The sequence below is a fragment of the Aythya fuligula genome, chromosome 29, assembly GCF_009819795.1.
Source record: "Aythya fuligula isolate bAytFul2 chromosome 29, bAytFul2.pri, whole genome shotgun sequence".
NCBI classification, from domain to species: domain Eukaryota; kingdom Metazoa; phylum Chordata; class Aves; order Anseriformes; family Anatidae; genus Aythya; species Aythya fuligula.
The window spans coordinates 368545-385991 of NC_045587.1; the positions used below are offsets into that span (position 1 = coordinate 368545).

Sequence of the window (17447 nt, forward strand, 5' to 3'; positions counted from 1 at the left end):
TTCGGGGAGCCCTGACTTTGGGGGTCTCGGGGCTGGAGGGGGGGGGCTCCGTGCGCCCCCGGCGGCGGCGAGCAGCGTGGCAGCCCGGGGATGCGGCAAAGGCCTGCGCATAAATTATGTTCATGACGCAGCAGCTAAAAAATCCCACCGAGGGAAAGGAAAAAAAGAAAAAAACGAAAAAAAAAAAAAAATAACCACCAAAACCCCCCAAAACCCACCCCAACCTCCCTTTTTCCCCAGAAAAAAAACCCCACCACCACCTCCCTCCTCGGGGAGCTCCGGGCCGGGGCCGTCCCCCCTTCATTTTATTTTTTATTTATTTATATATTTTTTTTTTCCTTCCCCCCCCCCCCCCTCTCTTCCAGCCTCCGGGCCCCGCTCGCCGCCTCCCTCCCCTTTGTGCCGCCGCCGCCGCCGCGATGAATTTTTAATTCTCGCCGGCAGCGGAGCGGGAGCGGGCGCGGGGCCGCGCGGAGCCGCCGGTGAGTGCGGGGCCGGGGCCGGGACCGGGGCCGGGGCCGGGGCGGGGGGCGGCGGGGCCCCGCCGCGGTGAATATGCAATGCCGTAATTAGCATAATTTATATATTTATGATAAAGAGAGCCCGGGTGAGTCCGGGCCGGGGGGGGGGGGGGGGGGGGGGGGGGGGGAGCGGGGAAAACGGGGAGAGGCGGCGGAAAGAGGGGAGGGGAGGGGGGGGGGACACCGGGGAAAGTGGGGGGCACCGAGGGGAAAAGGGGGGGAGTGGGGAGGGTGGGGGGGGAACGGGGGTCCCGGAGCGTTGGGTGCCCCCCCCCCACACACACACACAGCGGGGAAAATGGGATCGTAGCGGGGTTGGGGGGGGACACGGTGATAATTTGGGGGTGAGGGAGGTGGGGGTTGGGGGGGCAGGAGGAATAAAGCGGGGGGTGAAGGGTGCTGCGGGGGGGGGGCGGTGTTGGGGTGCTGGAGGTGCAGGGCAAAGGGAGCCCCCCCCCGGGTGGGAGGGGAAGGGCCCCCCCCCAGCTCGGGGTGCGGGATCCGGGGGGGTGCAGGTGCTCGGAAGGGATTTGGGAGCCCGGGGGCTCCGGGGGGGGGGGGAGCAGAGCCCTGGGGAGGGGGGGACACGGGGGGGGGGGGGGCGATGCTGCACCTCGGGGAAGGATGGAGAGTACGGCCGGGGGGGGGCAAGGACATTCGGGGGGGGGGGGGGGCATAGTGTGGGGCTGGGCACGGCGTGCGGCAAAGTGGGGGGGCCGCGTGTCCCTGCGGGGGGGTCCCTGCCCTGGGGACAGCTCACCCCTTGGGGGGGGGACAGCTTGTGCTGCTGCTCTGAGCCCCCCGTTTGCTTTTTTTTTTTTTTTGGGGGGGGGGGGGCCCTTTCCGTGGTGCCGCAGAGCCCCAGCTGGAGGTGCAGGGGATGGGGGGGCTGCCTCCCTCCTCGCCCCCCTCCCCATCCCGTGCTGCCGTCACGGGCTCCATCTTCACCCAGGAACCCCCTTTTAGCCCCCCCCACCCCACTGAGGGGCAGAGCACTGCCCCCCCCATTACATTCCACAGGACCGTGGTGTTATTGTTTTTTTGTGTGTGTGTGCGTGGGGGGGTCCTGTCCCCCCCCAGACCCACTGTGCCGTCCCTCCGAGACATCCTGGGCCCCCCCAGGGTGCCTCTGGCGCTGGCAGCCCCGGGCGCTCGATGCTGCGGTCGCTATTTTTGGGGGGAGCCAGATGGGAGCTTCGAATGCAGCGGCTCGAGGGACGGGAAATCTGCTCCTGGTTTTGCCACCCTCTGGCATGACCTTGGGAGGTGAACTTCATCCCTCTCCTCCCCGGCGTCGGCGGCGCAGCGGGAATAAAAATCCTTCTCCCGGCTCTCCGGGGAGACGAGCGGGTCCCTGGGAAGTCACCGCGCGGCTGCTGCCGGTGCCGGGGTCCGTGCCGGGGGAACGGGGGATCCCCATCGTCCTCCGAGGTTTTATTTGGGGTCAGGATGGGTTTCTGCCCCCCAAACCCCATGGAGGTGGGAGGTGATGGGAGGTGAAGTGATGCAACCAAGGTCGTGCGAGCCGTCGGTGGCAGAGGTGGGCGCAGGGCATGGGGCTGCCCCCCACCTTCCCGGGGGCGTTTTAGGGCAATAGTGGCCGGAAAGGGTAAAAGCACAACGCAGCCAGGAGAAAAATCTTCATTTTCAACGGCGCAAAGAGGATTTTGCAAATAATGGAGTTAAGCCCCCAAGCTGGCAGGAAGCCCTGGTCGACTGATTTGGGGTGTTTCCCCTGCGAGGTTGTGCTGGGGCTGGGGTCCCGCAGTGTGCGGTGCCAGCTCCGGGCACGTCGCTGCCGGCCGATGCAAAGCGCCCTGTCCCTTTGGTGCTCCGTCCCACGCAGGTGTCTGCACGCCAAAACGCAGCCCCGGGGCGAGGGGCTGCAGGCTGGGACGTGCCGGGGGCTCCGTTTCAGCCACGCAGACCCCTCCCCAAGCTCGCTCCTGCCCTGGTGCCCGTGGGCACGCAGCCAAGCTTGGCTCAGCCCCGCTCACTTCGCTCAAAGTGGCTCTCGCTGGCTCCAGGCAGCCCCTGCGTCTTTCCGCTCGCCTTGGCAGGGCTCCCCTTGGGCTCGTCGATGCCTTTTCCCGGACTCGTCTTCAAGATTTGGCCGGCCCAAGCCCTGGCATGGGTTTTTCCAGGAACGAGCTTGACTCAAGCCATGGATGAGTAACCAGGAGCACCGGGGAGCTGCTCCAAAGCCCTCCCAGCAGAAGAAACCTCTGTCCTGAAGCCTTCGCCGTCTTCCAGTTACGGCTGACGCCAGCTTTCCCTTAGAGCCCCAATCTCCAGGAATTTACAGCTGGCTGTAAAACCACGCTCCCTGCTGCAGCCAGCCAGGCAGGGCTTGGACCGGGGACCGAGGAGCTGCTCCTGTAACGGGACATCAGCATTTTGCAGTCCTGCGCCAGGAGCCGAGGTCCTTGTATTGTGCCACGCTGGGGTCTGGGGCCTGATTTTGGGGTGAAATCAGCTCAGCAACCTGGGAACGCAAAGGGATGTGCCAGTGGCCTGAGCCCTGTGTGCCCGGGGTTTCACCATGACCGAGCGATGCCAACAGACCGTCCCAGAGTCCCTGTGGTGCCAAAAGGATGGGGCAGAAATCAGATTTGCATCCTGTCGCTGCTTAGTGGACAGATTTTGATTCGGAGGCACGTGTTTTTAAGCACAGCCGAAGGAATTAGAGGCTCATCTCCTGGGGCTCTGGGTCCCGTAAGCCTCTTTGCCCCGCCGGGTTGCATTAAGGAGCCGCGTTCAGGTCCGGCAGCGAGATGCTGTGGGGCTGAGCCCAGGGCTGCCGGAGCTCACCGTGTCAGCTCAGCTGCAGGAATGCTCCCGGCAGCTCCGAGCAGCCTGTTTTTGTCAGAAATGGACGGGTTTGAGATCCACAAACCGCTTTGTGGCAGGGGGGGTGCATCTCATCCCCTGCCTCAGTTTCCCCATCGGTAGCCGTGGCCGGGCCCGCTGCCCGAGGTGCGCTGGGAGCCTCGGGACGGTGCCTCTGGGGTGCCAGCAGATGTTTGGGCTTCGAAGAGAAAACCCCAATGGCCGTGCTGTGAAAGCCAAAGAGGTTTCAAGGGCTGGATTTCCCCTTTGCAAAGGCCGGTGGGCTCACAGCGCAACATCCACGATTAAACAGCGGGTCAGCCTCGCACTGACACGTCTTAGGGGCCATGAACTTCAAGAAAGGGTCAAGAAAGGGTAAAAAGGCACGTTGGGTCCTGCACTGGCCACGTTGGGGTGCGAGTGTGCAAGGCCCAACTGGGGGAGGAATCGGTGTTACCGCGGTTTTAGGGCTCGCCCACCTGTGGCAGGGCCTTTCCCCCTGCCATGGAGCTTGGAAAGTCCTGAGCCTGGGGCAGGAATGGCCATCCAGAGGAATTAATCTGGGGTAATGACAGCGAGTAATTAGCGAGCTGTAACCGTGTCCAAAATGTCTTCTGTACGGACCGGCCCTAATTAACCTCTGAGGGTTCCTCACCTGTGGCAAGTTTGTTCAAACTTAGATTTCTGCCCACTTGGGATCCGAGTGGCTACGTTTCTGACTCATCAACGCTTGTAATTAACATGGCAATTATATTCACAGTGAGACTCAGAGCATCTTAAATTATCCTCTCCTTTTTTCCCCCCTCTTTTTTTTTTTTTTTTTAAATATTATTATTATTTTGTGCATTTCATTTCCTTGTCGCCATCTGTTGCGAAATGGCTGTCTTCTTGCTGCGTGCACTTAACACCACCATCTGGACAAATTATTTGTCCCATTAATTGCGAAAAATGTGTGAAGAAGGAAAATGAAATGGTACTGCCGACCTGCAGAAGGGCTGCTGGAGGAGAAGCAGCCCGCTCCCAAACCCAAAGCGCGCCGCCAAAGCGCGCCGAGCCTAACATGATGAAATGTCTGTTTAATCGTCTAGCGCACTAATTGGTCTCTTTGCACAGCACCGAGGAAAAAAAAAAAAAAAATCTCTCTCTCTCCTCTTCTCTCTGCGTTATTTGAGTCTTCCCCCGCGGGACAAGCCTGAGCGGATCGAAGCCCCTCGCGGCGATAGAGGCGGTGGCTGGCGCGGGCGCGATGCCCTCCGCAGCCTCTCGCTGCTCCGGCCGTGCTGGGAGAAACCCACGGGCTGGACAGGGCTCCCGGCCTCGCCTCCCCTCGTGGGGCTGGGGGCTTGGATGGGTGGAAACGAGCCCTGGTGCTTGCGGGGGGGTCCCTGTGTCGCGACCCCCCGAGTCCCCGAGGGAGGTGAATTCGTGCCTTAGCTTTTAGCTACTGCGCGTGCTGGGGACGGTGCTGGGGACAGTTCGCTTCTTCGGCTCGGGGCTCCTTGTCCCGGGGCTCAGCCTCCCCTCCCCTCCAGCCCTGCTTTCTCTCTCCCCACAGCCGACTGCCTGAACCCGAGGACCAGCCCCGAGCCCCTCCAGGAGCCCGACTGCACCCCGAGCAAACCGTGAGTGAGCGCCGGCCTTCCCTTCCGTAAAGGCAGCCCCAGTGCTCCCCCCGGGGACACGGTGACATCCCAGGCAGGGAGGGGACGGGACGGGACCGAGACCCTTCCCCAGCTCCTGGGTGCCAGGGGACACAGAGGCGACATATCGCGATATGCAGCACCCAGACTGCAGCCGGAGGGGGGAATTCAGCAGCAGGCAGGGCAGAGCCCCCCGACCTGCGCCTGCCACCTGCTGCGAGTTTTCTGTCCCCCTCTCTCGCCCTGCACAAAGCGGGACCCTTCGCACCTCGGGTCCAAGAGTTTTCCTCCCCACCTGCCCCCAGGCAGCACGAGCATCCCCTGCTCTGGCTTCCTCGCCACTCGCCCAGCTCTGGCTGCCGGGGAGCTCATTAACTTTTAATTACGCCAGCTGCCTGCGTAAGCCGCTAGCTCGTCCCTCACCCTGCTCTCCGTTGCACCGGAATAAATTGTTAATTAAACCGCGCGCTGGCATCCCAAGGTGTTTGTGTGCTCTGAAGCTCGGGCCAGGTTTAAAAATTCGCAGTGGGTACCGGGGAGCAGTCACGGGGTGTGGGGATGCCCCCCCCCCGAATCTGGCCATGGGGCTGAAGCTCTGCAGCCCCCCAGCCCTGGGCGAGGTTTTGGGATGAGCCCGGCAGGACCATGGCAGGGGCAGGAGGCTGCCGAGCCCCATCCTTGTGCTGTGCTGGGACCCCCGGCATCGTTTGGCTGCCGACGATAAATGATGGGCAGCGGTTGAAAAGCCTCAGGGAGCGAGATGCTCGGCCCCTGGTGAGTTTCAAATGAGAATTTGGCTCTTAATTCCATTTGGGCACCCTTGGAGTGACGGGATCCAAGTGATGGTTAGGAACTGCAGATGCTGGCCCCAGCTCAGGACGCAGGGCAGAGACAGGATCAGGCCCAGGGCAGAGGGAGCTGCAGGACCCAGCGTTTTGGGGCATTTTGGGCAGGTTGAGCTGGGGTCTGGCTGCTCCCACCAGGATAAACACGCCCCAGGCACCTGCGCAGCTCCACAAACAAGGACACCTTCGCACATGCATCAAGTAATTTTGAATGTCATCCAGGCCGGCTGGTTAAATGTGTCCCAGAGACATTCCTAATAAAAAATTCATAAGCCTCTTATAAAGGCAATTATGCTCCTGTAAGGCGGCAAGGGGACACTACGTGACCAAACGGGATAATGAGGGGCGCTGGGGGAGGACGAGCCGCCTTCCAACAGGTGTGCCGAGCCCCTGCCATCGGGAGCGACTCGTCTCACCCCCCAAAAACATCAGCCAAAGCACCCCAACGCCCCAGGTCCCCTTGGGACGGAGCAGGTCGAGGCTTCTGCTGCTGATGTTCGGCACTGGGGGCTTGGGAGAGCCGGGGGTGTCACCGAGACCCCTGGGGACCCGCTCTGTGCCCAAGCAGCCACGGGTTCATGGCTGCTTTTTGAGGGTTTGGAAAGGGGGCTGCAGGAACCCTAACCCTAACCCTAATGACCCTAACCCTAACCCTAACCCTAACCCTAATGACCCTAACCCTAACCCTCATCTCCCCAAGCACGGTGGGAGAGGAGAGGGGAAGAGGCTTGGCCCCCGGAGCGAGTTTTCGTTGCTCGCTGTGCGTTTTGACCCTCACCAAACCAACTGGGCTAGCCCCACGGCCCCAGCCCCTCCTGGGGGGGGGACACCGACTCTTCCACAGCCTCCTGCTGGAAACGGGGTGCTCAGAAGGGCCCCCCAGGCTCACGCATCCCCTTGGAGCAGGGCAGGGGGGTGTCAGCAAGCCCTGCACCTCCCCGAGCCCCAGCCAGGGCTGGTAAAGGGCTGGTAAAACGGGAGGCTGGACGGGCAGGGCGGCACGGGGAGCCTCCGGGCGCGTTCAGCTCCCAGCGCATGGCCCCGCGGTGCCCGGTGGCTCGGGGACAAACTGCGGTGTCCCTCGCTTGCAGCATGAGGAAGGTGTGAGCCGGCTCCCCCTGCCCTCTCCCGCCTCCCCGGGGACACCATGGACCCCGAAGCCGTGCAGACCCAGGAGGCCCCGCTGACGGTCAACGAGCAGGTAGGGGCACCCCGCGTCCTGGGGCACGCAGGGTGAGGTGGGGGGCGGGGGGGGGCAGCGGGTGCAGGAAAACTGCTCCACGCCTCGGCTCCCCGCAGCCCTGGGAGCTGCTCTCGGTTGCTTTTGCATCCAGAGGAGCAAAACTGCAGCTGCAGGAGCAAAATTCCAGCCTCAGGAGGAAAACTGCTCTGGGCTCCCCATGTCCCCGTGCAGGAGGTGGTGTACCGGGGGCTCGCCCAGCCCCAGCCGTTCACTCCGGCGTTGTTCTGCCTCTGTGCAGGGAGTTTTGCCGTTTTGCTGGTTTTTAGCAGCAAATACCAGCTCTGCTGGGGCTGCCATGGCCGTTGCCAGCCGTGTTTTACCGCTGCAGACATCACCCTCCAATGCACACGGGGCTGGGGTTAATTACAGGGGAGCCCCAAAGCTGCTAATTAACTCAGACAGCAAAATGCTGGCCCAGACCCCTCTGTGCTGGGGCGGCGTCCACCCCCATACACCCCTTCTCGAGGGGCTGGGGGGGCTCTGCATGCTCTGTTTTAGGGGTCCCACGGGACGGGGGGAGCCCAGCAGCCGGGGGCCAGCCCCCGGAGTTGACGGGCATTTGGGGACGCCTCTGCAGGTCATTGTCATGTCCAGCCACGAGACGATCCGCGTGCTGGAGGTCGGCGTGGACGCCCCGCTGCCGGCCGAGGAGGACAGGAAACCTTCGGAGATGCCACCCGGGGAGGGCGCGCGGGGCTCCCCGCCAGGGAGCAGCGACCCGGGCAGAGAGGAGGTGCCGCCCAGCACCGAGACCTCGTGCAGCACGGAGGCGGCCGGTGAGATGTTCTCCTGCCCCGCTCCTGCCAGCCCTGCAGGCAGACTGGGCTCGGGGATGCTCAGTGGGACGAGCAGCCCCCATCCCTCACTCCGGAGCATCCCCGTGCCGAGCTCCGTTAGGGTTCAGCAAAATTTGAGGGTTTTTCTCCTCCTCCGGCAGCTGGGAGGGGGAAGCATCCTGCACCCAGAGCCACGCTTAGACCTTGTCTTAGAACCACGGCGATTTTGCTACCAAAAAAAAAAAAAAGTTAAAAAAGCTTTTTTTATTATTACAAAAAAACCTTCGTGGACCTGTAGCTATTTCTGGGCAGCGACCCAAATCTGAGAAATGCCTGGCTCGTAGATGAGAAAAGTATTTATTTGGTAAAAGTTTTTTGTTTTTTTTTTTTTCTGACGAAGGAGAAGACAGGAAAAGGGTGTCTTTCTTTTTACAAAAATAGAAGAGGATTATGTGGATTTTGTACCCAAGGGCTGCCGTTATTAGAAGTTGCGCAGAATAAATACAGGAGGTTGCTCAAAAAATAAACAGGTCTTTCAAAAGTAATAAATAAGGAATAGGAACGAGGTTTCCTCTTACCTGGATGTTAACGATAGCTTAGAAATCTTACCATCTCCTGTGCATTTGGGTTGGAAAATGCAAATGCAAATTAACTAAAACAGCTTTAGCAGAAGAATGCAAGGTTTCACCCGCGCAGCGAATTGCCTCCATTTTCTGGAAACTGTTTTTGTGTAGTTACAAAACTTCCACCGCCCCAGGGTGCCCCCGTCGGGTGCTGGCACCGCCGCAGCCGCGGCTGATTTGGGCTGGGGGGGGGGAACAGGCGCAGCGTGCACCCCCCCCAGATCTCCTAACCCCTTCCTTCCCCCTCCTTGGGTCCCTGCCCCATAATAAGCCCCAAACTCCCTTCCCCTGCATCCCATAACCAAGGCAACGACCCCCCCAAATCCCATGGGGGGGCTGCTGCTGCGGTGCTGCCCCAGCACCATCCCCTTGGGGGGGGGGACAGGGACAGCCCTGGGAGGGACGCTCATCCCCGGGGGGGCATTGTGGCTGTGATTTGGGTCCCCCCCTTACCCCAGCGCCTCTCAAACCCTCTCCTCTGCCCCCCCCAAGGCAAAACCAAGCCGGCAGCCGGAGCATCCCCCAGCAGCGGCCCCCCCAGCGGCACCTTCGGCCACGCCGCCAGCCAGCAGCCGCAGCCCTTGGCCCCGCTGGCCGCCCCGCAGGTAACTACCCCGGGGGGGGCATGGGACGGGGCTGGGGCACTGGGGGGGGGCTGGAGGGGCAGGGGGAGCACGGCAGCTTGCAGGGGACCCCGGGGGGGGGGGGCAGGAACCCGGGGATGGGACTTGGGGGGGGGGACACCCGTTGGTGGTGGGCACCCAGGGCAGCGACGGCGGCTGCTGGCACGGGGCGCAGGAGCTGCCTCCCGGACCACACCGCCCGAGGTGCTGCCAGAGCCACGGCCGTGGTGGTGGTGGTGGTGGTCGGGGGGGGGGGAATATGGGGGGCATCTCCCCCCCTCGGGGGGGTCGTGGGGGGGGGCTCCGCAGAGCTGGGAACCCAGCTGCTGAGATGGGAGGGACCCCGGGCCAGCTGCGCGCCCCCTTTGCAAAGACTGTGCTCGCTCTTGCCTCGCTGATGCTGTCTGCAGTGGCGTTGATTTTTGTTCTTTTTTAAATCTTGTTTGCTTTTGCAGGTCTTGACTCAGGAAAACTTAGCAACAGTTGTGACAGGAGTAATGGTTCCAGCAGGGACAGTTACTCAACCTCTTCTTATCCCCATCAGTATTGCAGGTCAAGTGGCAGGTCAGCAGGGGCTGGCTGTGTGGACATTTCCTACAGCAACGGTCGCTGCCCTTCCCGGACTGACGGCTGCTTCTCCTACAGGGGGAATTTTCAAACCACCTATAGCCAATCTGCAAGGTAACCGGTGCTCTTCTGCTTTGCAGCATCCTTAATTGCACGCCTGGTCCTCCCCGGCTTGTTGCCGAACCGAGGCCGTCCTCTCCAGGAGGGGTCTGAAACGGTGTTTAATCGCGGGCGCTGGAAGAAGCAGGGTTTGTGGCGACCCCCCCGAGGCCGAAAGGTGCTGGGAGCGTCGGAGAGGGGCGGCGAGAGGGAGGGAGGAAGGAGACGGCGCGAGGGAGGAAGGCAGCGGTGAGGGGGAGGAAGGCAGCGGTTGGGGAGGGGGGAGATGAGGCTACAGGGACAGTGCTGGGGGTCTGGGGTCCGGGGCAGGTTTGGGGCTGTGGCCGTGTCACGCCGCTGCAGCGGGTGCAGGTCCACAGGGGGCTGTGACCCTCCCCAAGGGGCAGCGCCGCGGGGGCTCTGCGGTGCCCGGGCAGGATCTGTGCCCTTCTGCAGCAGGGAATCGCCTCCTCCGAGCTCCCCGCGGAGCCGGGGGCAGAAAGCCTTGTCCGGATCCATCCCCAGCTGGGACGGGGACCCAGCTCTGTGTGGGTTCGGGCAGCCCTTCGGGGGCAGGACGCATCCTGCAGCTCAGCCCAGCCGGGTGCACGGCTGCTGGGAGCTCCTTTGGGACGTGCGAGGAGCACATGGGCGATGCGGTTCCCTTTGGGAGGGGGGCAGACCGGGGACCCAGCGAGCCTCGGGTCCCATCCTGGAGCCTCCCGGCCGTCCCCGCCGTCCCCTGCTCCCCCCGGCTCACGCTCTCTCCGTCTCTTTGCAGTCGCTGCCGTCCTCAACACGGTGATACCGGCCCCGGTGCAGCCTGCCCAGCCGCTGCCGGCCGCGGTGCAGCCCCGGCCCCCCCTGCAGCCGCAGAGCGTGTTCCCCCCGGCGCCCGCCGTGCCCAGCCAGCCCCCCATCCTGCCGCAGCCCGCTGCAGCGCCCACGCCGCCCGTGGCGAAGCCGCTTGAGCCGCAGACCCAGCTCGCAGCAGTGCAGCCCGCGGGATTTGCCTTTAACCCCGGCATAGTAAGGAGCCGGGCAGCCCCAGGCCCGCGCCCGCTCCCCTTTCCCGGCACCAGATCCCGGCCTCGGTTTCCCCATCCCCGTTGGATGCTCATCCCCCTCCGGCGGCCTCACGGGCAGCCCGCCAAGTGGCTTAGGGAAAAAAACCCTCGGATAAAGGACTGGGAGCGACCGCTTCCCATCACGGGGGCCACCCTGCCACGGGGGGGGACGCAGTGACCCCGGGATGAGCGGTGGCCCGATGAGGGGGGGACGAGCAGCCCCGAGCCCCTGTCCCTAACCCCTGCCTTTTGGTTCTCTGCAGATCAGCGCCGCCTCCCTGGGGGGGCAAACGCAGCTCCTCAGCTCCCTGGCGGCCGCCCCCGTGATCGCCAACACCATCTCCAGCGTGCCGGGCATCACGGGGCAGATCCTCACCAACGCCCAGGGCCAGGTACCGCCGGGGATGGGGAGGGGGCGTCCCCAAGGTGCCCCCCACCCTTACAGCGGCTCTGGGAAGGGCGCTGGAAGGACGTGCCCCCCCGCAGCCTCCACTCTCCTCCCTCGCGCAGGTGATCGGGACCCTGCCGTGGGTGGTGAACCCCGCCGGCATCGCTGCCGCCAGCCCGGTGCCGGCCCCGAGCCTGCAGGAGCAGGCGGTGACGCCCCAGCTGCTGCTCAATGCCCAGGGCCAGGTGATCGCCACGCTGGCCAGCGGCACCATCCAAGCGGCCGCCATCAAGAAAAGCGGCCCCCCCGAGCCCCCCACCAAGAGCGAGGTGAGCTGGGGCCGACCACGAGCATCCTCGGGATGTGGCCTGGCCCCATAGGGATGCATTTCCCAGCTGGGATGGGGACGCTCGGTGTCCCCAAACCACCCCGTGGTGCCTCGCCTCCCCCCTGCATGTGGTGGGCTGCTGGGACCCAGTACGGAACTGGGTGGCTCTGTACTGGATGGCTGGGTGGCTCCATCCTCCTTCCCCGAGCCCCTTTCACCCCACCCCGATCCAAAGCAGCGCGGTGGCCGCTCATTTAACCTCATGGATTGAGCCTGTGGCTGGCCGGCCACTGGGACATGGTGCTGGACTGGGGACACGGTGCTGGATCGGGGACATGGTGCCGGACTGGGGACACAGATTGGGGTGCCAGCCCCGCTGCTGACCCTCGCTGCCCACCCAGGTGCAGCCCATCCAGCCGGCCCCAGCTCTCCCACAGCCGGCCGTGGTCATCGCCAACCCTGCGCCAGCGGCGAAGGCGGCCTCGGTGCCCGTCCCCATCACCTGCTCCGAGACGCCCACCGTCAGCCAGCTGGTGGCCAGTGAGTCCCTCGGGGGGGGGATACTGGGATTTGGGCTTCCCTACTGGGGGAGAGGAGCCCCCGGGGGGGTCACCGCCGGCCGCCTTTGACGCCGTCCCTCCGCTCGCAGAGCCCCAGGCCCCCAACAGCGGCGTGGAGGAGGACGGCATCAACCTGGAGGAGATCCGGGAGTTCGCCAAGAACTTCAAGATCCGGCGCCTGTCCCTCGGCCTGACGCAGACCCAGGTGGGACAGGCCCTGACGGCCACCGAGGGCCCTGCCTACAGCCAGTCGGCCATCTGCAGGTACCAGCGCGGGACCCGGGGTGCCGCGGGGTGGAGGCAGCGATCCTGCTGCTGGACGAGGAGGAGGAGGGAGGTCGGGATGAGGAAGGATCCCTGCCCCCAAAACGCCTCCCGGTGTGTCCCCACAGGTTCGAGAAGCTCGACATCACCCCCAAGAGCGCCCAGAAGCTGAAGCCGGTGCTGGAGAAGTGGCTGAGCGAGGCCGAGCTGCGCAACCAGGAGGGGCAGCAGAACCTGATGGAGTTCGTGGGGGGCGAGCCCTCCAAGAAGCGCAAGCGCCGGACGTCCTTCACGCCGCAGGCCATCGAGGCGCTCAACGCCCACTTCGAGAAGAACGCGCTGCCCACCGGCCAGGAGATCACCGAGATCGCCAAGGAGCTCAACTACGACCGCGAAGTCGTCCGCGTGTGGTTCTGCAACCGCCGACAGACGCTCAAAAACACCAGCAAACTCAACGTCTTTCAGATCCCCTAAGGAAAGGGGGCCGAGGGGGGGGCCCCCCAAGCCCGGGCACCCTCCCCGAGCCCGGACGCCCTCCCCGAGCCCCCCTATCCCCCCTCCCCGCCCCCAGCCTCCTGCCATCAGCACTTTGTGACCGACTTTCCCCGGCCCCCGCCCCCTCTGCCCGGCTCCGGCGGGGGGCTCGGGGCCCCCCCAGACCCCGCGCCTTGGTGTCCGTGCCCCCCTCCCGCCCCACGCGTGGCCCAACCGTGTTCGCCTCCCGTGTGCCTCGTGGCCCCGTTACGTGCGTGGTGCCGGACCCCCGCCTGCACTCACCGTGTCCCTGGGTGAGGGGGTGGCCGCCCTCCCCGCCTTTCCATGTCAGGTCTCCCCCCCCCTCCAGGAGTGACTTTTCATTTTTTTGGGGCCATTTTCTCCCTTCTCCGCACCTTCTCTGTGTTTCCGAGGTAGCGTTGAGGCCCGGTAGCGGTGAGCCCCAGTTGAGTTTCACCCCCTTTTTATTTCATCGCCCCCCCCCCCCGGTTCCCAGCCCTCTCCCCCTCGGAGCAAACAGAGCCGCGGGAACCCGAAAACGAAGGCGTCGAGACCCCGAGGAGCTGCTGGACCTCCAGAAGGGTGGCCCCGTGCCCGTGCCCCCCCCGGCCCCGTGGGGACATTGCACTACGGGGGGGGACCGCATGGGGTTAGCGAGCCGGGAGGAGGATTTGGGGGTCCTGCAGCGGGGGGAGCGCCCCCCTCTGAGCCCCCCCCTCCGAGCCAGGGGATGGACGGACAGACGGGGACGGACGGACAGATGGATGGGGAGCACGGTGGGGGGGGGCAGGCCCCGCCGGGGCCACGGCAGCCTGATGCACTTGATGTAGTGGTGTGAAATAAACAGTATTTTTCTTTTTTCTTTTCCTTTTCCCTTTTTTTTGGAGGGGTGCAGGGGGGGGGGGCTCTCCCTTGCCCTGGGTGCGCTCCCAGTGCCGGGCTGCTCCCCCCCCCCCCCGTGCCACCGGGGCCTGGTTTTTGGTGGAGGGGGCTCGGAGCAGCCCCGAGGCCGGAGCGGGGCCGTTTCCATCGGGTTCCCCCCCCCGGGCTGAGGCCGCGCAGCTCAGCGCACGAATGAGCCGGGCCCGGGCCTCGAACCCGCGGCCCCAGCGGCGCCGCTCCCCGCCGGGGGGACCCCGAGCGCCCCGCGCCGCGCCGCTCTCGCCCCGCCCCCCTCCCCGCAACGACCAATCGCAACCCACCGCCGGCGGCACCCTCTGCGCGTCACCGGGCCGCGCGGGGCTTCTATTGGCTGACGGCGGCCGAGGGGGCGGGGCCGGCTCCCCGCTGGGGACTGGAGCGGGGGGTCCGCGGAGCCGCCGCCTCCATTTTGAGGGGGCCGCGGCCCGGGGCCCTCGGCGGGGCCGCAGCGGGGCCGGGGGGGTCCCGGGGTTGGGGGGGAGCAGCCCCGCGGAGGGAGGAGCCTGTGGGGGCTTGGGGGGGGGGGCCCGGAGGTTGCAGCCCCTCGGGGGGGGCTCGGCGAGGCTGGGGGTGCAGCTCCTGGGGAGGGGGCTGCGGGACGGGGGGGACCAGGGGGGTCCCAGAGGGGTCCCAGGGGGGTCCCGAGGGGGGTCGAGGCCAGTGGGGGGGGTCCGAGGGGCCCGGGGCTGGGGGAGCCCAAGGGGAGGGGGCTGCGGGGTTAGGGGGGGTTACAGATAGGTGGGGGGGGGGCGCTGAGACCCTGAATTGGGTCTGGGGGCGCCCCAAAGCGGCCCGGGGGGGGGCTCGGAGCCCCTGAGGAAGGAGCGGAGACACCCGGAGAGCCCCCGGCCGGCCCCCACCGCCTGCCCCTTACCCTAAGAGGGGCGAGGAAGCGGGACACCCCCCCCACAGCTCGCCCCCTTACCCGGGGGGGGGTCCACACCCGACCCCGGGGCCTGCCCCCCATTTGGGGGGGGGGGGGGGGTCAGGATCATGGCCTGGGCGCTGAAGCTGCCGCTGGCGGACGAGGTGATCGAGTCCGGCCTGGTGCAGGACTTCGATGCCAGCCTCTCGGGCATCGGCCAGGAGCTGGGCGCCGGGGCCTACAGCATGAGGTAGGAGGGCTGGGGGCTTGGGGGGGGGTCGCCCCCGTGCCCCCCTAGGCTCCTGGCACACCCCAGGGCAGCCCCCGCCACCCCCCAGGGCGGTTTTGTGCCATTTTGTGCCTGGTTTGGGAGGCTCGGGGGGGATCCGCGCGCCCTGGTGCTGTGCCAGCCCCTGGGGGTGGTGGGGGCGTGTGGGGGGGGGGCTGCAGCCGCACCGGGACCCCCGGGAGCCACGGTTGGGTGCCCAGGGTTTGGGACTGGAAGGGCTGAGCTCGGGGTAGGGCGGGGGGCGGTCGCTGGAGGTGTTTTTGGGGGCCGTGGTGCTGCCAGGTGGGGGTTGAGCAGCCCCGTTCCCTGGCTTTGTGTTCCTGCCATAACCGCCCCGGGAGCTTTATTTTGCCACCGATAATCCCCTCCGAGGGGACCAGCTCTGCCCTGGCTCCGAGCAGAGCCGGGAGCCAAGGAGAGCACCGGGACCCCCGGGGGTCCTGGTGCCGGGGCAGCGAGCAGCAGCAGGACCCCCGGTATCGAGACCGAACTGCTCCAGCACGTGGCACGGGCTCCGGAGGTGGCTTCGTGCCCGCTTGGCAGCTCTGCCCGGCTGCCCCCGGCTCCGTTCCTGCTCAGCGGTGCTGGGAGCTGCAGGGACCCCAGGTTTGGGGCCAGGAAGGATTTTGGGGTGAGCTGGCGCGGAGGTGAAGCTGCGGGAAGCTGCTCCGGTTTCCCCTGCAGCCCAGAGGTGCAGCCAGGAAGAATTCACGTAAACCTTGGGCCGTGCCCCCCACAAGAGGTTTTCTGGGACGAGCTGACGCAAGGCTTGAGTTTTTTGGGAGTGATGCAGCTGGAAATGTTAGGCATTGGGATTAAAAACAAGGCACTGGGAGAGGGGGAGCCAGGAGAGAGGAAAGGTGGCGGGGAAAAGGAACTGCTGGCGTGGAGCCCCCGGCCAGGGGCAGCAGAGCAGCAGCTCCCCTCTCCCTTCCAGAGACGGGGAGAGGCAGCGCCTTCCTCAAGTGGTCCCGGACCCCTCCTGGACCCCAAAATCGTTTGGTTTTGTTTAATCGAGGCCCCCCCAGGCAGCTCGCTGGCCAAATTGCAGACAGGCAGGAGCTGAGGGGAGCACACCCGTCCCCTCTCCATCGCGGCGGCCGTTTGGGATCGGTTCCTCCTCTCGGGAGCAGCGCAAAGCCGCCTGAAACCCGACTCTTTTTTTTTTTTTTTTTTTTTTTTCTTTCCCCGAGACTTTTGTTGACCTCAGCTGCCCGTAAATCGAGCGCGTACCCCCGGAGGTGAGCGTGCTGACCTTTGTGGCCTGACCTCTGGCATTTTCCTCCCGTCTCTTGCGGCGCCGCGCTGCGGGACGGGGAGGGGGGAACGTTTTTCCACGGGGCCCCCCAGTTTCGGGGCCCGGCCGGGGCTCTCCCCATGGAGGAGGCACGCTGCTCCCTCGGGGCCGAGCACTGGTAGGTGGCTGCCCGGTGCTGCCGGCGTGTGCAGGAGCCTGGGGATTTGGGGGGAGAAGCGGCGTTTTGGGGACGATAACGGGGCGCTGAGCGGGCGCTTCCAGCTGCAGGGCTTGGCTGCGGCTCCTCTGCTCCTTCTGTTGCAGGAGCTCCTCTCCCACACCGTGAGGGAAGCGTGGAAGCGGAGGCTTTCCCCAAAAGCACGTGGGGTTGGCAGGGAGCTGATGCTGTGGTGCAGGGAGCTGTCCAGAAGCCTCTCCCGGAGAAGGAGCAGGGCTTCACCCGGTGGCAGAGCTCGGCGCTTCGGTGCCACCCCAAAAACGGGCTCGGGGGGCTCTGCCCCACGCCGCCTCTCCCCGTGTGGCTCCCGTTCCTGTGCCCCCAAAGCCATCGCCTTGCAGGGAGCTCAGGGGGGAGGACAGGAGTTCTTGGTGTGGTGCTGGAGGCCTCCTGCCTTCCGTGCTCTGCCCGAGGAGCTGGGCTCACTTCTGGCGTAGCTTTGAAGCAAGAAAGGTGTGGTAGGGGGACAGCTTGAAAAAGCTGCAGCAAGAGCAGGAGTCAGGGCCTCAGGGCCTCTCCCCAGATCTCCTTGGTCTGCTTTAATGCTCCTTTGCAGCCCTGCAGGGCTGTCACAGCTGGTGGTGGTGGTGTTCCTTGGTTTTGGTTTAATTAAGAAACTCAAAGCTCTTCCTCGCAGGAGGAACTCGACGCCTGTCCCTGCAGCCAGGGCCGAAATGAATGTCCGTCACCTCTCTTTTCAGTGACGTCCTTGCCCTGCCCATCTTCAAACAGGAAGAATCGAGTTTGCCTCCGGAGAACGAGAACAAAATTCTGCCCTTCCAGTACGTGCTGTGCGCGGCCACGTCCCCTGCGGTGAAGCTCCATGACGAAACGCTCACCTACCTCAACCAAGGTGGGGGAACCCCGGGGGCTTGGTTTAAACCCGCCACGATTTAACCCTAAAGCTCTGCCTCTGGCTGTTTCCCCCAAACCCCACGCTGCTGCTGTTTAAAACCACCGGCTCCTTCACCTTGCTGCTGCCCTCGGCTTGCGGTGGTGGCGCGAGTGGCCCGTGGGGTTTCAGACGAG

General features: G+C 65.0%; 2 protein-coding genes across 3 annotated transcripts; both read left to right on the forward strand.

The window, feature by feature from the left end:
- Window positions 1–425: 425 nt before the first annotated feature.
- Window positions 426–13730, forward strand: POU6F1 (POU class 6 homeobox 1). 2 transcript variants are annotated; one of them, XM_032204679.1, is made up of 12 exons: window positions 426–482; window positions 4906–4972; window positions 6927–7036; window positions 7656–7854; window positions 8970–9082; window positions 9556–9781; window positions 10548–10795; window positions 11097–11225; window positions 11344–11550; window positions 11951–12089; window positions 12199–12373; window positions 12502–13730. In XM_032204679.1, exons 3-12 carry the CDS (start codon window positions 6983–6985, stop codon window positions 12845–12847), a joined length of 1836 nt encoding a protein of 611 aa, XP_032060570.1. In that variant the 5' UTR covers window positions 426–482; window positions 4906–4972; window positions 6927–6982; the 3' UTR covers window positions 12848–13730. The 2 variants fall into 2 exon arrangements, with proteins under 2 accessions (XP_032060570.1, XP_032060571.1); XM_032204680.1 differs by lacking the exon at window positions 426–482 and having other exon boundaries at window positions 4765–4972.
- Window positions 13731–14553: 823 nt separating this feature from the next.
- On the forward strand, window positions 14554–17315 carry TFCP2 (transcription factor CP2). Its single transcript, XM_032204691.1, has 2 exons — window positions 14554–14904; window positions 17120–17315. Exons 1-2 carry the CDS (start codon window positions 14783–14785, stop codon window positions 17313–17315), a joined length of 318 nt encoding a protein of 105 aa, XP_032060582.1. The 5' UTR covers window positions 14554–14782.
- The last annotated feature ends 132 nt before the right edge of the window (window positions 17316–17447 follow it).

Excerpts from the sequence above, each read along its gene's own strand:
- POU6F1 (XM_032204679.1), top strand. The coding sequence starts at position 6,983 with ATGGACCCCGAAGCCGTGCAGACCCAGGAGGCCCCGCTGACGGTCAAC. Across the intron at positions 9,083-9,555 it reads CCCCGCTGGCCGCCCCGCAG|GTCTTGACTCAGGAAAACTT; the intron begins GTAACTACCCCG and ends TTGCTTTTGCAG. Across the intron at positions 11,551-11,950 it reads AGCCCCCCACCAAGAGCGAG|GTGCAGCCCATCCAGCCGGC; the intron begins GTGAGCTGGGGC and ends CTGCCCACCCAG.
- TFCP2 (XM_032204691.1), top strand. The coding sequence starts at position 14,783 with ATGGCCTGGGCGCTGAAGCTGCCGCTGGCGGACGAGGTGATCGAGTCC. Across the intron at positions 14,905-17,119 it reads GCCGGGGCCTACAGCATGAG|TGACGTCCTTGCCCTGCCCA; the intron begins GTAGGAGGGCTG and ends CTCTCTTTTCAG.